We start from the raw sequence: 24,342 nt of genomic DNA, 5'->3' as shown, positions 1-24,342 counted from the left end.
GTGAGGTTTATAAGCTTTATGAGAGACTTCCCTGTGCCAGTTCAACACAAGGACATGGCCAAAGTACAAGGTATATTTCATGGGCAAATCTCCACAGATTTCTGCTGATTCTAAGCTTGGCTTTGGGAACAAGCAGCTTTACAATGACACGCTTTGCTGATTTTGCTGCAGAATTTATGGAAATTATATCTAACTAAACAACATAACTCCACAGGTGTTCTTGAATACAAGCTCACTTAACTTTACTGCTTACAGCATCAATCTACCTTTAAAGAGCAAATCCAGCTTTCATGAAAAATGAAACTCGTACACTCGAAACTGACTCAACCACACTCATCAATCCCACACCATTACCAAATCACTGAAAATCAGGTCTCAGAAATGTGTAGTGCTAGGAGAAGTATTAGTAGACTAAATATAAATCAGAAACAAAACAAGTCAGTGTGGATTCTGAAGTATTTGAAGAACACCTCATTTTATATACAATCTACTGGCATGACATTAGAGACATTAGCATCCAGGTGGATGTGTATCATCATACTCATCTGTCCTACCTTGGCGATATATGCGCAGAGCATCAAGCAATTTGGAACCTCGTAGTTGAGCACGCAGCAGCACCACATCTAGCTGCATGAGCCCTGTGTCACAGCTTTCTCCATGAACACGAGGCTCTCCACTTAGGGCCTCCGCTTTGGGCAGCAGGCAGTGCACAAAATGCACCCGGGAACGCCTTACTGTGTCTATCAGAGCATCCTGGTGGAGCAAGCACAGATCAGACAATAGATTTACCTCCACCATTGATGTTTTTTTTTTTCAGGTTGTCTCATAATACAGTTAAACATTACTGACTACACTATACACATTCTCCAAAGGTTTGTACAGACCACTTGTAGCTTGATCTGGATGCACAAGGACTTCTTTTTGACGGCAGCCATGCCAGTGGTGAAAGTCTTCCTTATGCTGGTGGCTCGACGCAGGGCCAGCTGAGAGACTCCTTCAAGGCCGGCAATGGAGCCTGAAAGCACTGTGGCACCTCCTGAACGCCCCATGAACAGTCCACTGATGTTCTTCCTGAGCAGTAAAATCAAAAAGTAGAAAAAGGTTAATGTCATGTCTAACAAATTAAACAGCGAGACAGAAAACCTTTTGCCAAGTACACAATGGCCAGCAGGAACACAGTCCTCTGTTATATAGTCCTAATGCTCAGTGACAGATGAGTGTTAAAAGAAATAGTTGCTGATTGTTTGCCCTCACCAGTTCTTTTTTTTAGCGAGACTCCTGGTGCTCGTTCGAGGTCTCGGTGTAATAATTCAAGCGACACATTTTTTTATGTACCAGAATTTACTCTAAAACAGTCCATTAGATACTAAAATATCATGAGAGACTTATCTCAGTATAAAAGAACGTATTAAAATGAACTTTGCTGCTGATCATTAAGAACTGTGTCTTACTTCTGCGAGTCCTGCAACAGAGTGACAGCATTCTGGGAAGCTGGGTTCTGCTTGGCATGGCTCAACCAGCCCAGAACATCATACTCCACCCAGTCTGTGCCATGACTATGCCCCAGCAGAAAGTGATGTGGTTTCTCACTCTTCAGCAGCAGGTTATGACCTGCATGAGGGGGGAAAAAAGCATGGAATCAAAAAACATGTGCATGCACAATCCCATATCCTGTATCTGTAAGGGATTCTGGAGGAGCTGTGCTGCTAATGGTGAGGGCATGTGCCAAGAGATGATGCTGACCTTTGACTTCTCCCTCTGTGGGGCCATAATAGCTGAAAAGGCGTTCCAGTAGAGTTTCTTCAGAGCCCCCAGGCTGCAAAGCCTCTTCCTCCATCAGCCACAGCAATCCACGTGCCTCATCAGTCCTCGCCAGCGTCCTCACCTGACACACACACACACAAACATACCGTTCATGGTTCAGAAAGACGGCACTGCTGAGCACTCATTGGAAAGCACAAAAGGAAAAGCATGAGCCACAAAAGCCTAATCATCTTAACTCCACACAAGCAAAAGATGAGCCATTAGCCTGAGATTCCTCATTAAAAGCCTCGCATTAAAGAAACGCTCCAGGGCAGTCAGGCAGGCAATTTTAAACTTTGCACTCTGGCTGTCCACTTAAGCAATTAGAGCCAGTAATGGCTTGCCATTTTTTCTTCTCCTCGTTTATGGTTTACTCCAGTGTTGGGAATGAGCACAAAATTTTATTAGTCGATTTCATAACATTTCGGTGGAATGTTTATAAAAAAAAAAAAAAGTAAATCAATCAATCAATAAATAAATTTCAATGAGCCCAGTTCTTTACATTTATATTTAAAAACTTGTGTGAACTGAAGAAATTCCATTAACTGAATGTATGTAAACTTTTCATAATTTTTTAAATGATTACTGCAAGAATACTTACTCTTGGTCCACAATATATGTTAAAATAAAAGTATAAATCTCATGCTTCTTATAATATTAAAAGGGGGGACATAATTAAAAAACGTTAAATAAAATAAAATAAAAATAAATTCAATTCAATTCAATTCAATAAAGAAAGAAAGCTAACATTAAAAGAAAACATTACATTGTACTTAAAATGACTTAATGCAGAAATACAGATCTTACTAATGGATTAATGGCATTCTTTTTTTTTTTTTTAAGAAAATATCTAAAACCTATATACCAATTTTGTAACTGAATATAAAAAGAAAGTCAGTGCTCTAAAGCCATTTAGCTGTAATACCCATTTCTTCATGATTTTATGACAGTTTTGACGGTTCCTGCGATATAGAGAAGATATGAAGAAAGCTCCTAATGGCTGTTCTGTCAAAGGAAGGATAGATTTACAGCCTCACTGCTATGTGAACGTATTAAAAGGTGCAATTGTAAACGCATTTTATTTGAGTAGGTATTCAAATCAATTTGTGGCTGTCTGTTCAAGAGAAATAAGAAAATATGCATGTGTTGTAGAGAGAGAAAATCCACACAGAGATACTCCACTGTCGTTATTGTCATTATTATGTTGGACACAGGAGGAGGTATAAACAAACCTACATTATGCATTAACAATCATTACAACAATCACTTTAAATGAGATGGAGCAGGCATCCACAAAGTGGGAAAAGGCAAAGAAAATAAATAAATAGGCGCATCATGCAAATGGCAACTGCTACGTTTGTGCGTCTCACTGGTTCAAGAAGAGCCCAGAGCATGGAGGGAGAAAGATCGCCATGCTAATCTGCATTGATGGACAGACAGCAAGGCACACCTGGGAAGGAGATGGTGCTTACCAGCGCTTGGGTTGAAGCCTGGTCTATAGCTGCTACAGATAAGGATGTACTGGGCTCTATGTCATCTAATGCAAGCTCTATGTTTTCCTAAATGGGAACAGAGGGGTCATTAGTTCACTACTGATTAGGACATGATTGATTTTGATTTTGCAGGTTTGTGAGTAGTTTATTTTCTTACCCTGTGACCAATGACTAAACTGGAATGTCTTACTGAACACAATTAAAGCAAGAAAGATGAGTCAATCTCATACAACATTTATAACATCTTCAGTCTTCATCATCTCTATAGTTTCTGCTAAAACTGTCTCACTATTCGAAATGTTATCAGATACAAGAGACACAGTATTCTAGAGAGATAGAAGTTAGTATTGACCTGATTTATGCAAGCAGTTAATCTCACTTTCATCCTAGACTTTATTTCATCTGGTCACAAGGCAAGTGAAAAACCGGTATCAAAATTTTATTAGAATAAACGTTATATAAATCAATTCTGAATCAATATACATAATTTGTCAAATCAATCAATTCTATAGCATTTGATAATTAAAGACAGAATGAATCAGTAAAGCACAGGGATTATTATATTTTCTGATCTTTAAAGGGGGCGGAGCAACAGTGATCATGAGTGCATCTATACAGTTGTACCTCCTTGTATCGCTCCAGCTCCTGTACAAACGTGCGCTCTTGGAACAGGGCCTGCAGGCGCTCCTGGGCATAGTTATGGCACAGCTCCTCAAAAGTGGCACCTCGCTTAGCCAGCCGAGGGTTTTGAAAACCCGGAGTGTCCACAATTAGAAGAGAGCAGAGAGAGTGCTGGCTGGACTTCAGCGCTCTAAAATATACACATAGACACAATATACATGCTAACTTGCAATTCACTGCACATCTGTAAGATTTTTTTTTTTATCAATCTCAATCTCAGTGAGGTCCATCTCTTGCAATAATCCCGTGCATTTGTGCCAACATTTATAAACAAGCTTTAATTAGCCAAATATCTGCAGTGTGTTGGTTCGATCCTGTAGCCCTGAATGCTTTAATGAATACTGTACACACTTTTAGGCAGGGCTTCAGGCTGTTTTTACATCACAAACCACCCTTACATCATTTGAGAGCATTACTATCATTTTAATTTTGTTGATCTCTAGACAATTTGCCTTTCTTGATTTAGCATGTCCAGTATAACAATGTCAACATGAAATCCCAAATAAAAAAAAAATTATATTATATATATATATATAGATAGATAGATAGATATTTTCTGACAAATTTTTATTTAATTTTTATTAAATATGTAATATAATAAAATAATCATTTAATATAATTAAATAATCACTTTTACCATTAACATGAATTTTCTTTTTTTCAAAGGAGAATGTTAACTGTTAGCATTTTTGCTTTTAGGCACACAGGGACAAACCACTCGCTTTTGTAATTAGGTGACATTTTGAGAAAGTGAAATTAATGTGTGAAACCTAAAATTGAATCAGGATATGTTTTTAAATAATCTTTGCATAAACAGTTAAAGTTTTACATATGTTCCATCAGGTTATACTTCTAGACATCTCGCTTATTTTTATTTTATTTGTAAAAGAAAATAAAAGTAAGTTTTCTAAGGGCTTCTAAAAGAAAATGCTTTCTCGCTTTGGAGATGCACGCAAAGTGAAAGCTCTCAGCCACACTCCATTAAGTTCCTCTGTGGGTGAGGGCTGCAGTGGCATGCTGAGTATTGAGGAAATGAGAGAAGGAGCTGACCGGTTGATGAGGGAGATGACGAGAGTAAAGAGTTCTGTGTAGAGCCCAGCAGCCATGGCCTCCAGACACTCCAGAGCTGTGATCTTTGTACCTGAATCATCAACAGAGCATTAGCTCAGACCAACAGCAAGGAAAATAAGCTTCAGGTGCACATGGCAAATCACAAAAGACGAAAAGCTCATTAAAAACACTTGCTATCAGAACAGTGAAGAATGATCTATATTCATAAAATTAGTGTGCAAGTACATTTCTGCTACAGTGATAAAATAAAAAAATTTGGCATTTGTAGTCTATGTGGGTTTTTTTTATTTGCTATTTGCTATGTTTAGCGTGTCTGGGCTAGCAACAGAAAGGTGTGCACCTGGGCTTTCTCCAGCGCCGATGTCATCCGGACCCTGGCGGAAGGAGGTAGATCTCTGCAGGGTTCCTTTCGGATGATGTTTGAAGATAGATGAGGAAAGTTCTTCAAGGGTGCAGCCCAGGAGGTAGGCCGCCTTCTGCGCCCACTCGTGACGTGCAAACTGTTTTCGACCGGCTGTTAGAAATATGCACGTGTTAGAGGGATGTCTTGCTGGAGAACTCGAGAGCTTAATGCCATTTCTGATGTATTTTCTGTGGCTGAACTACATTTCAGAAAGATGCTCGGAAAAACCACAGACATCATTCCATTTAATTTTAGTCTCTGATCATTGTCTTAGCAAATTAATGTTAACAAATAGAATTAAACAGCCAGAGTAGGGCTGTAATAAAAAAGATTGTTTTTCTTTAGAGAGGTTTAATAGCCAACCTCATCACAGAAAATGCATCTGCTTTTAAAATAATGGCATCTGTAATACTAAATTATAAAAAAAAAAAAAAAGTGTTTGCGAATTTTTAAATGACAAAATCCAGAGTAAAGTGTGTATAAAGCAGTGCTGGCAGATGGTAAAGGCAGCACCCAAAGCAGCTCATGCAGAAGACGAAAAACCTCTATCAGAAAAAAACAACACGCTGAACACAAACGAGTCCAGACAACAGACAAGCTTGCTTTTTTGGATGGTAACAACAGAAAAGCACTGCAGAACTGAAAAGTCTACAAGACGAGGGCGAGAACGGGGGGGCAGGGGGGTTGAGATTGGAGGGGTAACATGAGAGCAGTGGAGCTTAAAAAGACAACAAAGTTCTGATGCCACACTCTGCCTTCACCAAGTTTTAGCTTGGCTTTGAGACAGTCAGAGACGTGGCTACCGAGTGATAGAGAGAGAGAGAGAGAGAGAGAGAGAGAGAGAGAGAGAAAGCAACAGTGAGGCAAAGAAGAAAGAGGACGGGAGACAATAAAAATGCAAATGAAAATGTCTGGCAGCAGCGATAAAGGCGTTAAGAAATACCACTCAAACATGGAGTTAAAGAAAAGTTTGATTGAGGTTATGGGCTTTTTATTTTCTTTACCTTCTTCAGTCTCTGCATTCAGTCGCATGCAACATGCAATTGGAAAAGGGGAGGTTAGAACACCAGCATTTTAACACACAAACAAATCACTAACACACACACACAGACATAACTCTCTCGCTCACTCACACACACACATACTGCAAATAATTATTGTGCAACAACAGAAAGCACACACTGGTCGACACGGGGCTGAAATTCTATCAAAAGTGTCTAGAATTATTGGCACCCTTTGCAAAAGTGGATAAAATGGTCATTAAAAAGGCTTTGTGTGGATTCAGCTTCATCTTACAGAGAAAATCAGATGGGGCTCTGACCTTAATATGAAATAAATATTATTATAGAAAAGGTATTAAAGGAAATACAACACAAATGACGTTTAAATAATAATAACAATGATGATCAAGTGTATTTATAATCGCATGCTTTGTGGCTGATCAGAACTCATGAGTGTGGTTTTACTATCTAACATTCAGCGAGACATAATTAGTGCTTTATCACTGTGATTTGCACCAAGGCTGATAAGTCTGTGGAACTAACACAGCCACAGGCGCTCAGTGCGAAATGTTTGTGTGTGTGTGTGTGTGTGTGTTTGTGTGTTGCACCTGTTCTGTCTGAAAGGTTAAATTCAAGGCCCACACACTAAACACAGCCTGCCGCCTCATTCTATTCGGCCGTGTGAACTTGCCCGTAGGACCACGTATTCAACATTTTCACACTATCTGGAATTTACACCAGACCCAGAGATGAAACACTGGTTTAATTGGATGCCGATCTGCTGCACTGATGCCAGACAGACCTGCGTCTAAAAAAAGCACAGAGTGTTAACCTTTAGTGTGCTCCTCCTTTAGACTGACTCCAAATCCCAAACTGTATCACCCAGTGTAGAGTGCTAAAAGTTTAAAAATTGATGGAGCATGAAGACAAGAGTCTCAAGGGGATGAGAGACTAAGGACATATAGATAAATTTAGATGGGAGATAATCCTGTGCGAGTTCTTTTTAAATCTAAGACGCTAACTAAGTGCTCTTCTGTAATTTTAGCCTCTAGGTAAACGGTGTTAATTGATAAAGTAGACAATAATATGTTTTAAAATGGACGGCTTTAGATTACGGTCCCTCGAGGGCTCACAAAAATGCTGATAGTGGACAGCCCTGGGTTTTAGGGACTCTTTAAGGAAGGGTAATACTGCCCTCTAATGGTTGTTCTCTGTTTTATTTTTTGACGGTTAAATAGCCCACATTCAGCATTAATCAACACACAATGAAATATTGTTTAATTGTTAATTAATAGGTTTAATGTCACAAATGCTCAGTCCACTGCAATATTACATCTGTGTTGAATATTTCATAGGAGCTTGATGTCAGTGTGGTTTTCACTGGCATTGTATAGGTTGTATTTTAACATGGAAATGTGCTAATATGATTTAACTTTTCAGATCTAGCATTCAGAATGACTAGTTGTTCATTTTCAGGGACCTGTGATGTGAAATTCTCATTTGTTTTACGAACAATGAGCAGTCTTAGCACCCTGAGAATTTCTCACCAATCCTTCAAATGAATAAAATGCACTTGATTCCAGTTAGTCTGTAAAAATGTAATTCTACAGAACTTGCGTCTCCATCAGCTCCTTTACGGTCTCTATGACCGGACTGCATACTGCTTCACTATATACAACACAAAACAACATGGTAGCCAGACAAACCTTCAAACCTTCAGCAATGCAGTAAAACAAACAGTTGGGCCACATGTAGAGACCGAGCAATCTGATGATTATTATTAGTGCATCAATCCTGGGCTTCTGGCGAAGAAGCCATTACACAGAGCAATTTATTTCCAACAGGGTTTCAAACAAACAGCACACTAACACATCTCTCTCACAAGCCTACAGTCTTCTGCATCATCTCCTCATGTTCCTTTCTTAGCCTTATGATTGCTTTTTATTAATATTGACAGCACCTGCTTCTTATAAACACTCTCTTAATAAACCAGGTTTCAGGTTCTGGGAATCTGATGCTCACACACAGCTTTCAAAAAACAGCTTTCACTGTGTGTGCTTGTGTGTGTGTGTGTGTGTGTGTGTGTGCTAGCACGATCTGTGCACTGATTGGCTTAGAGCATGTTAGAACGATATTGGTACTGTCAGTCATTATTAGATAACCCAGTGTGTGTGTTAGTTTGATAATATGTCTGAAGATGCACAATATCTGGACTGAATTCAAATACAGACTTCAACTCATTCACTCTCACACACACACACACACACACCTTTTGTTGCTCCAGCAGCTCCCAGGTGGTAGATGGCCCCCAGTATGAGCCAAAGAGCTTTCTGCTCATCAGCAGAGATACCGAGCACCTTCATAGCTGCCTGCAGCTTAATAAACTGTTGTGCTGCCTTCTGCTTGTCTTCAGACTACACACACACACACACATCAATTAACACATCTGTACACAAACATCTACTAAACCTGGAAATTTGAACATGAATTTGAAGCAGGTATCTTTAAGCAGAAAGTCTGTGTGTAGTGTGTGCTAAAGGCTTTGTTAAAGCATCTTTAAAGCAGTGTGATAGATACTTTGAGTTCATGCAAGAGCTCTACCTTTGACTGAGGCATAATTCCAAAGGTGTTGTTCTCAGCAAAGTGGTTAAAATGAAGCTCGGTCCTGTGAGGGGAAGAAAAAAAAAGAAAAAAAAGAAAACAAATGCATGGGTGAATTTCACTCAGGGACCAAATTCATTTTGGCCAGTGTTTCTCCAACGAAACAGACTGGATATAGAACTGCTCGATGAAAAGGTTATAGGAAATGTAACTTTTTCCAGCTACTGAAATGAGTAATTTCCAGAGCCTTGTTTCAGGGTAAAGTCATGAATACACACACACACACTTACCTGAGAGTGTTGTCTGCCCCAGCCATCATGTAATAAAAGACATTATAAGCGGACTCAGCCTCCGGCCTCTTGGCCACCCTCAGTTTCTCCAGCAGCATAGTCTACACAGGCGTGCCAAAGCAGATTTTTTTTTTTTTTTTTTTTTACAGAGTAGAATTGAAGCACTGCTTAAATAAAGACCAGCTGTATGTACATTTTTATGACTCAAAAGTAAAGTGGTACCTGGATGGAGGCAGAGGCCACCTGGCCGGCTTGGTCAAAGTCCAGAGAGACAATCTGTGAGAAGCGGCTTGCATTTGAATTCATGGAGGTAGCACAGTTCCCAAAAGCCTCCAGGATGGTGTAGACTGCCTGCCATTTCTCCGCTATAAAGGAACCCCCCCACCACACACACACAGCCAGTTACTCACACACTAATTAACTTGAGCCGTTGCCCGATTGACCCATAAGTGGTGTTTCCAGGTGTAGCAGTGAGAGGTGAACATATACAGATAGCATCTTGGACTCTTTAAAGCTTCAGTTGAGCAATGTAATCTTCAGTGGATCATTAAGAGGCCTAATAGTGCCTTTGATAAGCAAGGCTAATTATCAGAGTTTGCCTGGTGTGCATCATTAGCAAAGCCTCCATCCATCAATCACCACCAAATGCCAGCGGTTTACTGCCACCTGTAACTTTTCTCAATATGTCTGCCACACAGTACTATACAACACTATACTCTATATGTGCTTCCTTTATTATTAAAATCTTACTATTTTTACACTCTGCTTAGCCATGTATCATTTATTATTGTTATATCGATCATTAATATTTTCAGCATCTCTTACCTGAAAAGATCTTGCCGGTGCTGCCAGCGATGGAGAGCAGGTACTGCACCAGGTGCTGGCAGTTGGTGGTCTTGCCACTGCCACTTCTGCCAAGCAGAACGATGGATTGGTCCTGCCGTGTGGTCAGAAGGTTCCGGTAGGCTGACTGAGCCACAGCATAGATATGAGGTGCCGTGTCCTCACGCCTGCAGCCTTTAAACATGTGCATCACCTGAAAAATTAGGGATGGGGTAAGATTTATTTTCTTTAAAAATCATTATAAACAAACTCTCACACAAAGGAGAAACTAAATTTGAAAAAAAGTAAAACTTCCTAAAAGAGGAATTTCCTTATTCACGCCAACAACTAAAATCAAAATGACTCATGGAGAAACCTGACAGTTTTGTCAGCTGTTATGAACTAAGGTGTATAAAAGGTGCTTTAACGAATGCAGCATTTGGTCTGTGTAAATTGAACCCTGGCGTGTTTTTATGGTCTCAGTCGGTTTCATTTATGCAGGTTACAACACAGCAACAGGAAATGAAAAGCCAGTCCAAGATTGTCTGATCAAAATTGTCGCAGTTTGCTTCCAAAACAATTTTTTGTAGCTCTGAACTGAGTCATGAGATACACACTGAGCTCACAATGGCGACTCAGTAATGTGTGTTACATAAGCTGCATCAACAAAAGCAAAAACAGTTGGAACATGGAAACTTGTGTATTCTTATGCATTTAATTAATGACAGTTCTCAATTAAGTGGTGCCACCATTTTATAGCCCCCAGTGAGCAAAAGTAGGCATTTTTTAAAAAAAATAAAATGTCTAAAGGCAATGCAATTGGTGTCTAGAAATAAGACAAAAACCCCAAAGCTACAAAGATACACCAACAAAAGCCAATCATCATATAAATGTAGACCACATTGCAGTAACTTTTTATTATTTTCCCACAGGCTGGCTGGTTATAAAATGCCAACACTAAAAGGTATGCACATAACTTCGGATTTCTCTTTGGAAGCAAAGCAGCTAGCAATCTGAAAAGTATGTTGGCATCAAGTCTGCCTTTAACATACCTTATACCACATTAATGCAAAAGTCTTTAAACTTTCTACACAGCCTGATCTGTAAAGCAGGGTATGAATGAGGTTTGATGAGCAACAGAAATACTACAGCCTAAACTTAACATTTTATAATAAAACTCAGAAGATCCTTCATTAGATTTAGTAGAATATTGATCCGATTAGCCACTTCGAGCTGCTGGTCTATTCTGCCAACGTTGACTGTCTAAAACATGCACTACTATGTATATTAATAATGCAGAATGTTGAGCCATTTGATAGTAGAAAAATCTGAGTAGGAAGACAGCATTGTGTTGTTTTTACCTTCTCAGAGTACATGGAAGGAGCGCTGATGGGGTTGATGACCACCATGCTGGGCCCAGTGTAAGTGTGGATGAGGTTTCCTCCGTAGCGCTGCCGCAGACAGTGCATCACACTCGACTCGTTCAGGTAGAGCAGAGTCGCCAAGTCCTCAGAGCGGTCAAAAGATGGAGGGTTGGACTGAGAGAGAAAAGGTCGACAATGAACAGTGTTAGAGGCTGGAGTGAAATCTCAATGAATTCACTTAATGAAATTTAGGGAGAGAGAGCAACCTGGCAACCTGCTGACATGTGCTGCCTCTGTCTCAGTTTTCCTGAAGGTGCCTTCATAGCTTTTTAAATTTTGCCTTATAAGACAGTGAACTAATAAACAGTATCGGCAGTAAAGCATCCCAATGCAGCTGCTTTCTGATTGACACACACACACTTTTAATGGAATTAAAGGTGTCAAAGCTGCACTAATTCAAGCCATTGATCTGGATCCAATCTAATCAAACAGATGCTTCAGACACCGAATTGAAAATCTACTTTCAGATTATAAAAAGCATTTTATAAATAACTCTGCCAGGATGAATGTGAAATTAAACTCTCATTGCACATGTTCTACCGTTACGGATTAATGAGCTCTCAGACAATTACAGTCAGTGTTCAAAACAACATTCCGTGTGTGTGTGTGTGTCCATCTTACTTGAGTTTAGAAAGCAGATAAATTCTTGAAAATTCTGTTGACCACGTCCTGTGCTTCTTGTACAAGACACAAATAAACCTGCCCTCTTCAAAACCTTCCTCTATTCAAACACACATTACTGCCACACAGTGACACAAAAACAGAAAAAGACTGCTCATAGCCTGACCTTCTCCACATCATCCTCATCCACGTCCAGTACTGTCCCGTCATGCTCCAGTTTGATCTTCACCTTCCCCTCTGGCATGCTGCCCGCCTCCGTCTTCAGCAAAGTGGCTACAGTGATGCGGGGAAAAAGACCCACTATAAATGTGCTTAGCCCTAACAGCTTGCAATTAAACCAGTGCAAAAAAGTAAAGGCACTGAAAGTAAAAGCAAGCAAAGGGCAGATTTACCATTTAACTGAAAAAAAAAAAAGCTCTTGTTAATTAAATGATATATAGTCTTAAAAAGTTTTTGGCCCAGAAGAAAGAAATGGGTCACCAAAGTAACCTTGAAATATTAAAATAAGACTGTAATTATTGCCTAATTATTAACATTCACATACACTATTTGTCAAAAGTTTGGACACACCTTCTAATCCCATGGTCTTTCATGGTCTTTATTTCTTTCTACATTGTAAAACAATACTGAAGGCGGCCGAAATACACAATAATCTCGTTTGAACAGTTGATATTGAGACATGTCTGCTACTGATGCTCTGTAAAGCCTTCATAACGGCTCTAATCTGAGGTGCTGTTAATTGGTGATTTCTGAGGCTGGTAACTCTAAATGAACTTCTCCTCTGCAGCAGAGGTAAGTTTTGGTCTTGCTTTACTGGGATGGTCTTCATGTGAGCCAGTTTCATCATGGTGCTTGATGGGTTTTGCAAATGCACTTGACAATACTGTTCTTGCAAGAACTATTCCAGAACACCTGACCTTCGTGTCTTAAAATAACAACTGACTGTTGTTTGTTGTCATTACATATGGATTACTTAAGTCCATGTGTGTTATTTCATAGTTTTGAAATCTCCAGTATTGTTCTAGAATGTAGAAAATAAATCCCTAAACAAAAAACATTGAATTAAAAGGTGTGTCCAAACTTTTGACTGGTAGTGTAGATCTCACAATGCACCAGAGTGAAATGATTGTAGTATTAAGAGTTTAACATAGTACCACGTTAATATCAAGGTGGTATCATGGACCACAGGTCATAGGAAAGTGCAATGCATCTTCTTCCACACATGTGAGCTCACAGCCACGGCTAATGTCACTGTGATTGACAGAGGAATGTATCCCATCCCTCCCAACTAGCGAGCATGGCCAATTTTGCTCCCTTGACACCTGAACTTGATATCTCCTAACAATCATCTGTTGCACCACTTGGGAGCATATTGTGAATGCTCTTTCTGGATATGAAACACTTAAGAGCATTTTGCAACACAGGGCTGGTGTGCAGCAGTGGAACTCACCCAATGAGAAGCCATCCTTGTGGACCAGCCACACTTTCTCCGAGCCATACCATGCCTGCTCTGCAGCTATCTGCTCCTCGGTCTTCACCTGTACAGGAAAATACACAGATCACACTCAGTCGCAATACTTTATAAAGACTCACGACCAAACCCACTCAGAAAGCACTCCATGCATGGTGCATGCATTGGAGAATGACTACCACGAGGGTGATGATAGAAGTTGCCTTTTTGTGCTGTTCAGCATGAAAGGCCAACTTCTACACTGTAGGGGTGTATGATGGGTAACCAGAGGTGCTTTCAAATAAAGATCAGCAAGGTAATTTTACATAAGAAAGCAGGGTGTTAAGGTGCTGACTGCTTGGACACGACTACAATATTAGTCACTGCTCCAGTAAATGTTGATTGGCTTTTTTATTAAGAGATAAAATAACGAACAATATATATCTAGCTGAGAAGGAATAATTGTCACATCACATTATAACACCACATCACAAGAAGGAATGGTTAAAAAAAAAAAAAAAGTTTTTATTCACGATTAACTTAAACTTTAAATTAACTTTAAATCCTTAGATAAATATTTATATTAATGAAACTGATCTGTGACTAAAATCCTGCATTTCTCACTTGTGGTTAAAAAAAAGCAAACAGGCACAACAACACACCCAGATAGACAGCAACAGAAGGCCCAAATCAACCTAGCAAGGTGTCAAAATATTCACGAATTATTCGTTTTTTATTGCTTGCCACCTTTCAGAATTAACATTTGAGTCGCTGATGCTGCTGGGGTAATGTTGTTGTTTAGGGTAGGTGTGAGAGAGAGAGCACGGCACTCCAAAAAAAAGGGAACACGTGGCACACTTGACATGAAAAGTCAAGGGGCAAGAGCACATGTGTTGCTGAATCACACACACACACACACACACACAGCAGACTGCAGACCTTAGGCTGTGCCGCAGCAGCGTGGGCCGCCTGCAGGATAGCCACGGGATCGTCTTCCACCTGTCCCTGTGACGCGGCAGCCGACCAGAAGGAGGCAACATACACTGTTACACACTCTACAATCACAATCGTCTGTGATACTCTGTTACATCTAGATATTACATATTGTATATCTTGCACAGCTGTGATTGCTGGGAAATGAGAAACAATGGGAGGAAATATGCCAAAGCACACAGTAAACTGTAAGGAGGAAAGACCTAATTAGGTTGCATTCCACTTCATTAGTTTTGTATTAAAAAAAAATCAGTTTGATTTCAAACAGCATTGTCTATGGAAACAATTATCGCTCTGCATTGTTGTTAATATCTTTTGCTGTCTACGGCTTATCTAACTGATTTAATGGTTTACCAGACTAAGACGCTATGCTAGTGAGATGAAGTAATACATGATGATCATTGTAAACATGACTGTGCAATATGACAACAGAAGGTGGTATTCAAAAATAGCAACACTGCGCAAATCATTCACAAACGCCAACTATATAATATCCCGCCGGTTTACTAAAACATGCAGCTAAATGCTGCTAGATTTATGCTGTCGAAGCCCATCTTCAGCCACCATGCAAGAGCTAGGCTGACCAACACAAGAATGGATACAGCAAGCATTAAGGGTGTAAATAAAGCCATATAGGAGCTGTATCATAAAAAAAGAATTAACCTGAGGTCTGCTTATTAAAATAAACAAGATCAATACAATTGACGAATGAAGAAAAAGAAGCAGTTATAAGCATGGGGAAAATGGAAAGAGAGAGAGAGAGCATGGAACGGAGGCTTACACTGAAGCAGACCGCGCGAGAACACACTGCAGCGAGGCTGAGAGATGAGGCTGATTTCTCAGGCTGGCCCTGGACCTGAGTGGATGTAGACACAGGCGCACTTTGCGCTGGCTCCAGCTAAAGTAGCCGGCCAATCAGCGGCATCAAGCACGGCAGAAGGGCAGATGAGAAAACAAGAACAGGTAAGGAGAGTACAACAGACAGAGAAATGGAGATGAGCATGATGATATGCCAGAAATGCAAAGGAGTGAGACACAGAAGCATGCAGACAGCTCCAGTGCAAAACAATCTGTACGTGAGGTCTGCGAGTGAGTGGAGCAAAATGGACAAAGGGAATCAAAGGGTCATTTGTGTAAATTCACAAGTAGTGTAAAAATCTGTCATTCAGATCGGTTCAGGTGTTCCAGGACGTTGAACTGATATCATCTTTAGAGGTGGAGGACTAATAGGTTAACTGTAGATAGGGGGAAAAAATATCAACATCATGATAAATTACGTGACGATACACTTATGAGATATCTCGGCTATCACTGTATGTTTTCTTTTTAAAACAAATCATTTAGAAAATAACAGCTGATGCAATTTAATTCAGAAAATTTGAAAAAACTAAGCATTTATTATTTAATTTATTTAAGTTCTTTTTTTGTCAGCAATCCTAAACAGTATACTGTAATACCCTTTATGTATAATAGTCCTATAAAGTATCATGATATGACATTTTTGTAATATTTTTGTTTTGTCACCGTCGTAAATGTACGAGTGAAAAGGGTCAAATATTTTCATTTTAGGAGTGTAAAAAACAGAAACACTTTACAGGGAGTCAGAGCAGAGGAACATTATTAGACTGGAAAAAAAGGGGAAATAAGAAATAGCACTAAAGGAGGAAAAAAAAGACGACAATAATTACAAATGCAAAGAAGATCTGCTCCAATCGTCTTTGAGCTGCTTCAGTTGGGCTTAGTGGAGGGCTCTCCTACAAGTCAGACCACCGAAAGGAAGTGTAGCTGTTGAATACTGTATGTTCAATGCTGGCTACAGTTGTGTGAGCACATGGTTTGTTAGAGCTCTTAGTGTAAACAGAGCCTACACACACAACTGGCAGACGTGTTAGTTGTGTCTATACTAATGCTTTTAATTCCTGCAATGCGCATCAAGTGCACACCAAGCTGCTACAGCATGCATACACACACACACACACCTTCAGGATCATAGGTGAATGAGAGACTTTAGATATGATGCCACCACGAGAGTTTCCAGTTTGGATTGAGGACAGACGTGATATCGTCTTCTCATTTGAACACACATAGTACATTAATAAAAATACACTCACACACAAAGTATGTGCATCAGGTCAGTCTTTCTATATTCAACGGCATTCACATTCCAATACATGAGCCTGTGATAAACAGCCAGATTTCATCATGCAATGCACCACTCCAAGCTAAATAATTCACTACAGAAAACATAAAAAGCTTCATACAGGCCACACCCAACTCATCAACTGTGTGAACTGGGTACACTTCCTTTCCGTTTCCTCCCTCATGTACAAAGTAGGTAAGCACTGTTAACTGCCTTATACTGCTAAACTCAGAGGCTTGTACATGACAACAGAGCCACAAAGCCTTGCACTACTGAAAGGTCCTACATCACACAACTCTTCTGGGGACCCAGAAATGTATATGTCCACATATAGATAGCTAAATCCTTTCATCACTCAATCATGTTATCACTAAGCTATGGACTCTAGTCATAACTCAAGTAGGAGAATTCAATACAGACAGGGTCAATATGGACACCTCTGGCCCAAAAACAAGCCTCGTGTCCCTGAACATTAACATAAAATGAACGTTTCTACTTTAAAAGTCTATTTGACCTTACTGTGATCTTGACTTGAATTGAATTAGTTACAATATGTAACCAGTTCACCTGCTGGTTATAATGATTCCATATAAATCTTACAAACATTCAACCAGATATTGCTCTAGCAAGAACTTCAGATGGCCTCGCAGACATCAAGAAAGCAGTTTGTTGTATAAAAACGTGATGTTAGAACCACTAAAAATCACAAATCACATGTTAATGCAAAGAAGTTCAATCTTCAAGACTTTGTACAAACATGCTAGTTTAGTTCCCTAGAATCACACACAGTCCAACGCTGTTAAAGTCCTTCATGCAGCTCAAATGCAAGCAGTACCTTAAGGCTCTTTGTAGTCGGTTGTTTGGGAGTTGGGGTGAATCCAGGCGATGTGGCTAATGGTTCAGGACACGAGTTAATGGTGGATTTGACAGGAGTATGAACTGGAGGTGCTTTGGAAGTTGCAGGTGCTGGCTTGGGCACAACTGGTGCAGTTTTAGGATCTGGAATGGATGCTGGTTGTGCAGAAACTTTTGTGGTTTTAAGGAATTCAGTAGTTTTGGGAATAAAACCAGCCAGAGGAACCATGGGGGAAGGCTTTGGCATAGGTACTCCCTTTGGAGCTGGATTGAATCCAGGTGGTGAGGAGACAGGGGACTTAACTGGAGAGGAAGTAGCAGGAGATGTAGGAGGAGAAGGTGCTAAAGTCTTTTCCTCTGGCTTTGAATGCGTATTCTCTCTGGCTTCTGGTTTCAGCTCACTCTGACTAGCTTCTGGTTTCTGCTCACTCTTCCCTGTTGCTGAGCTTCCTTTGTTCTCAGTGTTCTCCTCCTTCTTGTGCTCTTGTTTTTCTGTAGACATCTCCTTACAGGGACGAGGTCGCAGATCCCTGGTCCTGCCTCGGCTCATCAGGCTGGCTAGTCCTGAGGATATGTCATCTTTCTCCTCCTTCTTTATGGTGTCATGTTTAAAGGAGAACATGGGCACCTTCATGACCTTGGGCACAGATGCTGGCATAGATTTGGGTGGCTCAGGGGCAGATTGGGGTATCACGGGTGCTGGTGAGGGTTTGGGTGGCTCAGAGGCAGATTTTGGAGGCTCAGCAGGAGTTTTGTAAAAAGAAGAAGCAGTGTTCTCATCCGCAGGTTCTACCTTCCTCACAAATCTCTTCACCACCTTCACAACCTTCTTGTGAGTTACACCATCAGGGTCCTCTGTCATCTCTGGCTGACTGACACTAACTGGGGTTGTGGTGTTGCTTGCTAAAGGACCACTGGTCTTGCTATCTCCATTCAGGATAGGCCCATAACTCTGTAAATCCGGACGGGGCTCAGGGCTTTTGAAGCGCTCATGGACTTTGGATGGTTCTGCTTTCTTGATGATAGAAAACCTGTTCCTTGTGGGTGAAGGACTCTTGAAACGTTCCCGAAGCTGGGGCTGGGCATTTCCTGGAGGATCTCGAGCCGGCTGGGGGCTCTTGGTACGCAGCAGGACTTTAGCAGGCTCCAGACTGGGTACTGACTGGGATCGACTACTGAGACTGCCATTACTATCTGACTACTCAGCCAGATGGCAGTGGATGGGGATCAGGGGTGTTAAAGGACACATATTAATAATAAGTTCAAGAGAATTGATTCACTAATTCACTATGTCTGCATATGTATTCTTGCCTTAGTCCTTGAAAAGTGCATAATCCAAAATAATACCAAGAGACTCATGCATTACTGAACTGCCTCATTTGCTGTGTTACCCCTAGGGTCATGGACACAATGAAAAACAATCAACAAAGTAGGTCAAAGGAAAGCAGGTCACTGAGTGATAATGATACACTGCCCTATACTGAAACAGGGTCTTAAGTCATAATACTGAGACATCCAGCCTAGAAAGCCATACAGATCTAAGCCTAGGGCTTCCATTTCCATACCTGTCATGTTCGACTCATTTGACACTCATTCAGCAGTCCAGTAGACCTCACAAGCTAGACTAAATTCAGTTAAATAAATCAGGACCGAGACATATTTTTAGAACAACAATTACTAGCCAACAAGTGCAATTACAAGCACTATTTAGCATGGTTTACTTGTCTCCCTGAGGACCTTGTGGAATCTGCGATGAACAGATCTAATCCTCCTGCAGCTCATTCATTTACTCTATGACTCTGCATGTAGATCATGCAGGCTAAAGCCTACATGTTGATAGACTTAACCAAAAGAGATGTAAACAGCCTGCAGGACTAGGAAAGTCTCAGTAAATCATCTCCTTGTTGTGCTGATTGTGCTACACTAAGACAAGAGCATCATTCCTGGCTCTCAGAAGCAGGTCATTTCAGTCATTCAACTCAGTGAACACAATATGTAATTAAAATCCTGTATCAATAATAAAGAGTCTAAGTAAAGTGCAACAAGTAGTAACATAACGCATTACAAAATGTACAAGTACGTTTCCTCTAGAACCACCCCAACCAGTAAAATCTGCTTCCTGTCAGTAAGTAGTGATGTTTTGCATAGCACTTACACTCAAACTCTTGGGTGCTGGCTTGGTCTCTTCTTTAACCTGAAGAGGTTTATGGGAGAAAGTAATTATGATGTGCATTTTAAACCAATTAAAACGTGTCTGAACCAGGTCATGCTGCAGATTACATACACACACCACACTCTCATGCATGACCAACTAAAATGATCAGTGTAAACTGGTTTGACCCATGTTCGAAATACATCATGTTATATTTAAACCAGCAGCATCATTTTACTGACGTGGTTGTAGGCAAGCAGCAGGTTTTTATAACCGAAATACTTTGGCAAAGCACCGGTAGACTTGCAGGATGTCCTAGAATATGATCTGTGTTACAGTGCAATGGTTATTTTCACACAGTGAACCGTGCTCCCTAAAGTACACACATCACAAACCAACTCAACCATGCATTTGATTATACACAATGACTAATATGAGAAGTAGCACCCTCTTGGTGTTTTATTGTAGCCGTGACGCATGCAGAAAATCTACAGCTTGGCTCACACAGTGCAGTGAATGAAGAATTTTGAATAGAACCCCACTTTCCTTTTGCTCCCAGAAGGAAAAGCGTGATGAGAAAGCCATGGTGGTGACGCTGCGTTCATGGGCTGGGCCGGCTAAGGAGGAGCAGGGGATGAATGGCAGGGAGAGCTGATATGTGAAAGAATCTGAACAGATTCTGGTATTGCAGGCGTCAACCTTGGACCGAGCTTCAAGTAAGAACCTCCGCGCAGCACCGGAGGAAAGACGAGATACTCAACCTGTGGTGTAAAGCGAGGTTTAGGAGATGACAAGGGTCAAAGGGAAACATGACACTAGTTAAGGAATAACACATGACAGGCTGTGCTGGTATAGAAAAATGATCATCGGCAGGGTGATGTAATGCTGTTACCACCTCAAAACTGATTATTTTCCTTTAACGGAAGAGTTTTATTCCTCTTATACCACAGCAATTTGCAAACAAAGAAACATAGAATCTTCAAACAGCAACATTAATAGAAACACAGGATTTACCTTGTAGTTGACGCTACATTCAGAGCTGCTGTTACAGAATGTGAATCTGTTTTCACGAATCCTATAGCATTGCAGCAGGAGACGCTTTGTAACAGTCACACTACATTGGAAAGTTTGCCAGCACCAGAGACACTCGTTTCTTTGCTAAATGTAAAACGGTGTGGGTTTTTCTTTCAGTAACAAGGAGAAACAAAGGGTGAGGGGACAACAGATTAACATTACTATAATGAACAGTCAGGTCCAGAAATATTTGGCTATTGGGCCAAGTTATTGATAATGAGCTTACACAAATTATTACAAAACACCACTATTAATACTATGACCAAAGAATTCTTTCTCAGATGAAGAAAAACTCCTTTACCACAGCTGGGCAGATCAAGAACACCATCCAGAAGGCACATCTGTGGCAAAGTCAACAATAAGAAGAAGACTTCACCCGAGTAAATACAAAGGGCTTATCATAAGATGTAAACCATTTATCAGCCTCTACAACAGGAAGACAAGATGAGAGTTTGAGGACAAGCCCGTATAGTCCTGGAATAATGATATAATGATAGAGAAGGGAATGTACTGCTTGTGACCTAAAGCTTACTACTTCATCTCATGTTTCAGGCATGCATGGCTGCTAATAGGCTTGGTTTCCTTGTATTTATTGGGACAACTAATAAAAGCAGTAGGATGAATTGGACTATCATATTTGCTCAGATTGAGCCAAATGCTTCGAAACTACAATGGCCAATTCAATCATCTGACCTGACGTCCACTGAATATGCATTTCATTTGCTGAAGACAAAACTGACGGCAAAACTTCACAAGAAGCGGGAACTGAAGACAGCTGAGGTAAAGGCCTGGCATGGCATCACCAGCAAAGAAACCTAGCATCTGATGATGTCTATAGATTCCAGACATTAAACAGACATTGACTGAGAAAGACTTGTTGCGAAGGCAACAGTGTTTTTGGGACCACATATAGAAAGTGCTGCAATTCCTACACTGTTCACCTAGAGCTGAAAGTCTGAGCTTGTGTTCATTATTTCAACTAACTCCAATATACTTGTGTAGACAGCTAAAATAATAACTTTGACAATTTCCAAATATTTATGCACCTGACTGGAATAGGAACTCATAGACGTTTCATAAAAACAAATCCACGAATAAACCCTCAAAACGTGCGACAGGTCACTCACAAAAAAAAAATAAAAAAATTAAATATGGCAATCATTTGCAAGTTCCTGTGGTAATGGCATAATAAGACATTTTAGAACGTACCGTAACATGAATATAATACACTTTGAAGCGGTAACAGCCATCCATGTCACACCACCCTGGTGTGTACAATTTTGGTATAAAAGCACCAATCACTAGTCCACTAGCATTATTAATAGGGGACACATTCTTTGAATGCACTGTGTAGCATCTGTAATACTGAGAAAGCTGTAAGGTTTAAAAGCTTGGGCAAAAATGTGAGGCTGCAGCTCCAGGCCTGTCTGCTGGACCAAAAGAGCATTTATTTTCAACTGTCCCTGTGATGGGTTGACCAACAGTTCTCTATTATACAACTATACGCATGTTATAAACACATTGGATTACAGGCATTTCTGCTTTGTATATTATGTGAATGCTGCGAGTCTTCTAACAATAACACACATCTAGAATATCTGCTACGAGCATCGTTTGATTGTTAAAATCAAGTTAATTACGTGTCTCAAGGCTCACCAGCTTCTCTCTCCCTCTCTCTCTCACACACACACATCTCTGCTAAATAAAGAGTTGTTGGTGTGCTTATCTATGTAAAGTAAAGTGAGAGAACAAGCTTTTTTGGGAGCTGCATCTCCAGTACTGCTGTACAGTATACTAGTGCACCACCTTCTAATGAAAGTTAAAAACTAAAAGATGCTGACAAATGATCAAATCCAGGACATTTACATACAACTGAACAAACACAAACCCACCAAAACCACACGGGTGATGGCCTGGGAAAACACTTTACTCTATACAGGTCCGGAAAATATAGGTTTCTTCATCACAAGTAAAGTTTTAGCGTTTAGGATATGCCCAAAAGGGGGGAAAAACACCTCAAACTAGACAACTAGAGCAATAAGAAAAGGCCGTAATCAGAGTTGTGTTACCTGCTCACACTTCCAGGACATCTGTTGTAAATTTAAACCGCAGACAAAATCTCCCCCACTGCACCACAAGCCCTTTCTTTACTAAAACTCCACCTTGCTCCTTAACACAAAGCACAGAATGTGATCATGGAACTCACTGACAGACAGATTGGTCTTTCCATCACAGGAAACAGGAAACCTTTGGGAGATTGTGCAGTTTTAAGTCAAGTTTCCTAAGCTTACAGAACAGTAAAATAGGTCTTTAATGGAGAGAGAGTTAGTCACGGATAGAGTTTTTTGACCAGAACATTAAATCTGGGGCATTATTGATAATTAAATATTAAAAAGTCCAATCCAAAGAAATTAGTTTTTAAGTTAAAAAACTTATAAAGATGGACCTTACAAGGCAGCAAGAATCCAGACCAAAGCATGCAGTGTCTAAACATGGCAAACTAAAGCCACCTCATTGACACTTCTTGGCTCGATTAAATTGCTGCAGTATCCTAAGTTAGATACTGTGCTGGCCTGCCGTTCTCAAGCCTAAAAATAGTGCAGTGGAGCTCGACAGGCCTCGGCCTGAGCCTTCACACCGAGCCCGCAGTCTCACCAAACAGCTCTGATTGCATCTCAATCACTAAAACCCCTAAAAGTCTGACAGTTTTGACAGTCTACTCACTGCCTTACCTCGGCTCCTCTGTGCTGCTTCCTCTGTGACAGTGTGACTCTCCTACCTTCTGTATTTTAGTACAGTCCAGAATACAAGCTCAAAAAAAAAAAAGCCGGCACAGAGAGAGAAGCGAGATCCCACGTTAACTGAACTTCTCTATTCCTGACACTGTATGGCGAGACGAAGAGGAGGGACAGCTGTCGTGATGTGAGGGGGTCACGACTGGCTAAATATAGATCCCTACCACCATCACTGCTCTAACTGTCCTCTCTCTTATTCCCCCACCCCCAAGAATGCAAAATGCAGAATGATGACGCTCTGCTCTGGCTCTACTCCACTACACTCTGTCGGCAACAGCTGCTCCTTCTTCTCAGCTGCTCATCGATACAAACGTTTGCTTCTGCTTTTCGAGTAAATCCTCGGTTAGTTCGCGTGGCCGAGCGAATACGTTTGCCCTCGGTGCTTGCAGGTTGGACTGTGTCAGAGTGCAGCAAACCGAAGACAGAGGGGGAAAAAAAAGTGCAAAAGTGTTGCGAGATGCAGGCAGAGGAAATGATGCAAGGGCCTGGCACTTCCTATGAGCCGTTTCAAAACTGCAGTGCACACTGGGAAAAAAAAAAAAAAACAGCTCACCTACAATTCATCACTCTCAATAAGAGGAAAGACGGAGACAAAGAATGGACATTTTGTTATATAATGCAAGTCATCCTTCATGAGTAGTCAACAACAGGCAACAAGAATGTCACCAAATTA

General features: G+C 40.6%; 1 protein-coding gene across 11 annotated transcripts in view; it reads right to left on the bottom strand.

Annotated features, from left to right (window-relative positions):
- myo18ab (myosin XVIIIA b) overlaps positions 1 to 24,342 on the bottom strand; it is an 85,357-nt gene that overhangs the window by 37,137 nt on the left and 23,878 nt on the right. For 3 of the 11 annotated variants that reach the window (XM_058413871.1, XM_058413872.1, XM_058413864.1), the window contains exons 1-21: positions 19,804 to 19,896; positions 17,629 to 18,846; positions 16,342 to 16,407; positions 15,435 to 15,551; positions 14,600 to 14,665; positions 13,661 to 13,748; positions 12,377 to 12,483; positions 11,527 to 11,703; positions 10,169 to 10,379; positions 9,566 to 9,708; positions 9,344 to 9,444; positions 9,054 to 9,117; positions 8,722 to 8,866; positions 5,389 to 5,562; positions 5,028 to 5,118; positions 3,921 to 4,107; positions 3,276 to 3,362; positions 1,744 to 1,885; positions 1,452 to 1,611; positions 885 to 1,071; positions 555 to 753 (exon numbers count right to left, since the gene is read on the bottom strand). In XM_058413871.1, coding sequence (XP_058269854.1) covers positions 555 to 753; positions 885 to 1,071; positions 1,452 to 1,611; positions 1,744 to 1,885; positions 3,276 to 3,362; positions 3,921 to 4,107; positions 5,028 to 5,118; positions 5,389 to 5,562; positions 8,722 to 8,866; positions 9,054 to 9,117; positions 9,344 to 9,444; positions 9,566 to 9,708; positions 10,169 to 10,379; positions 11,527 to 11,703; positions 12,377 to 12,483; positions 13,661 to 13,748; positions 14,600 to 14,665; positions 15,435 to 15,551; positions 16,342 to 16,407; positions 17,629 to 18,846; positions 19,804 to 19,881 — 3,808 coding nt within the window. In that variant the 5' untranslated portion in view covers positions 19,882 to 19,896. Of the gene's footprint in view, positions 1 to 554; positions 754 to 884; positions 1,072 to 1,451; positions 1,612 to 1,743; positions 1,886 to 3,275; positions 3,363 to 3,920; positions 4,108 to 5,027; positions 5,119 to 5,388; positions 5,563 to 8,721; positions 8,867 to 9,053; positions 9,118 to 9,343; positions 9,445 to 9,565; positions 9,709 to 10,168; positions 10,380 to 11,526; positions 11,704 to 12,376; positions 12,484 to 13,660; positions 13,751 to 14,599; positions 14,666 to 15,434; positions 15,552 to 16,341; positions 16,408 to 17,628; positions 18,847 to 19,803; positions 19,897 to 20,348; positions 20,562 to 23,606; positions 24,111 to 24,342 lie in introns of those variants that run through there. The other 8 variants (XM_058413870.1, XM_058413875.1, XM_058413874.1 and 5 more) reach the window with 6 other exon arrangements.

Source organism: Hemibagrus wyckioides, linkage group LG17 (assembly GCF_019097595.1).
Source record: "Hemibagrus wyckioides isolate EC202008001 linkage group LG17, SWU_Hwy_1.0, whole genome shotgun sequence".
NCBI classification, from domain to species: domain Eukaryota; kingdom Metazoa; phylum Chordata; class Actinopteri; order Siluriformes; family Bagridae; genus Hemibagrus; species Hemibagrus wyckioides.
The sequence above is the reverse complement of the archived record's forward strand: the minus strand, read 5'-3'. Positions and strand labels throughout refer to the sequence as shown.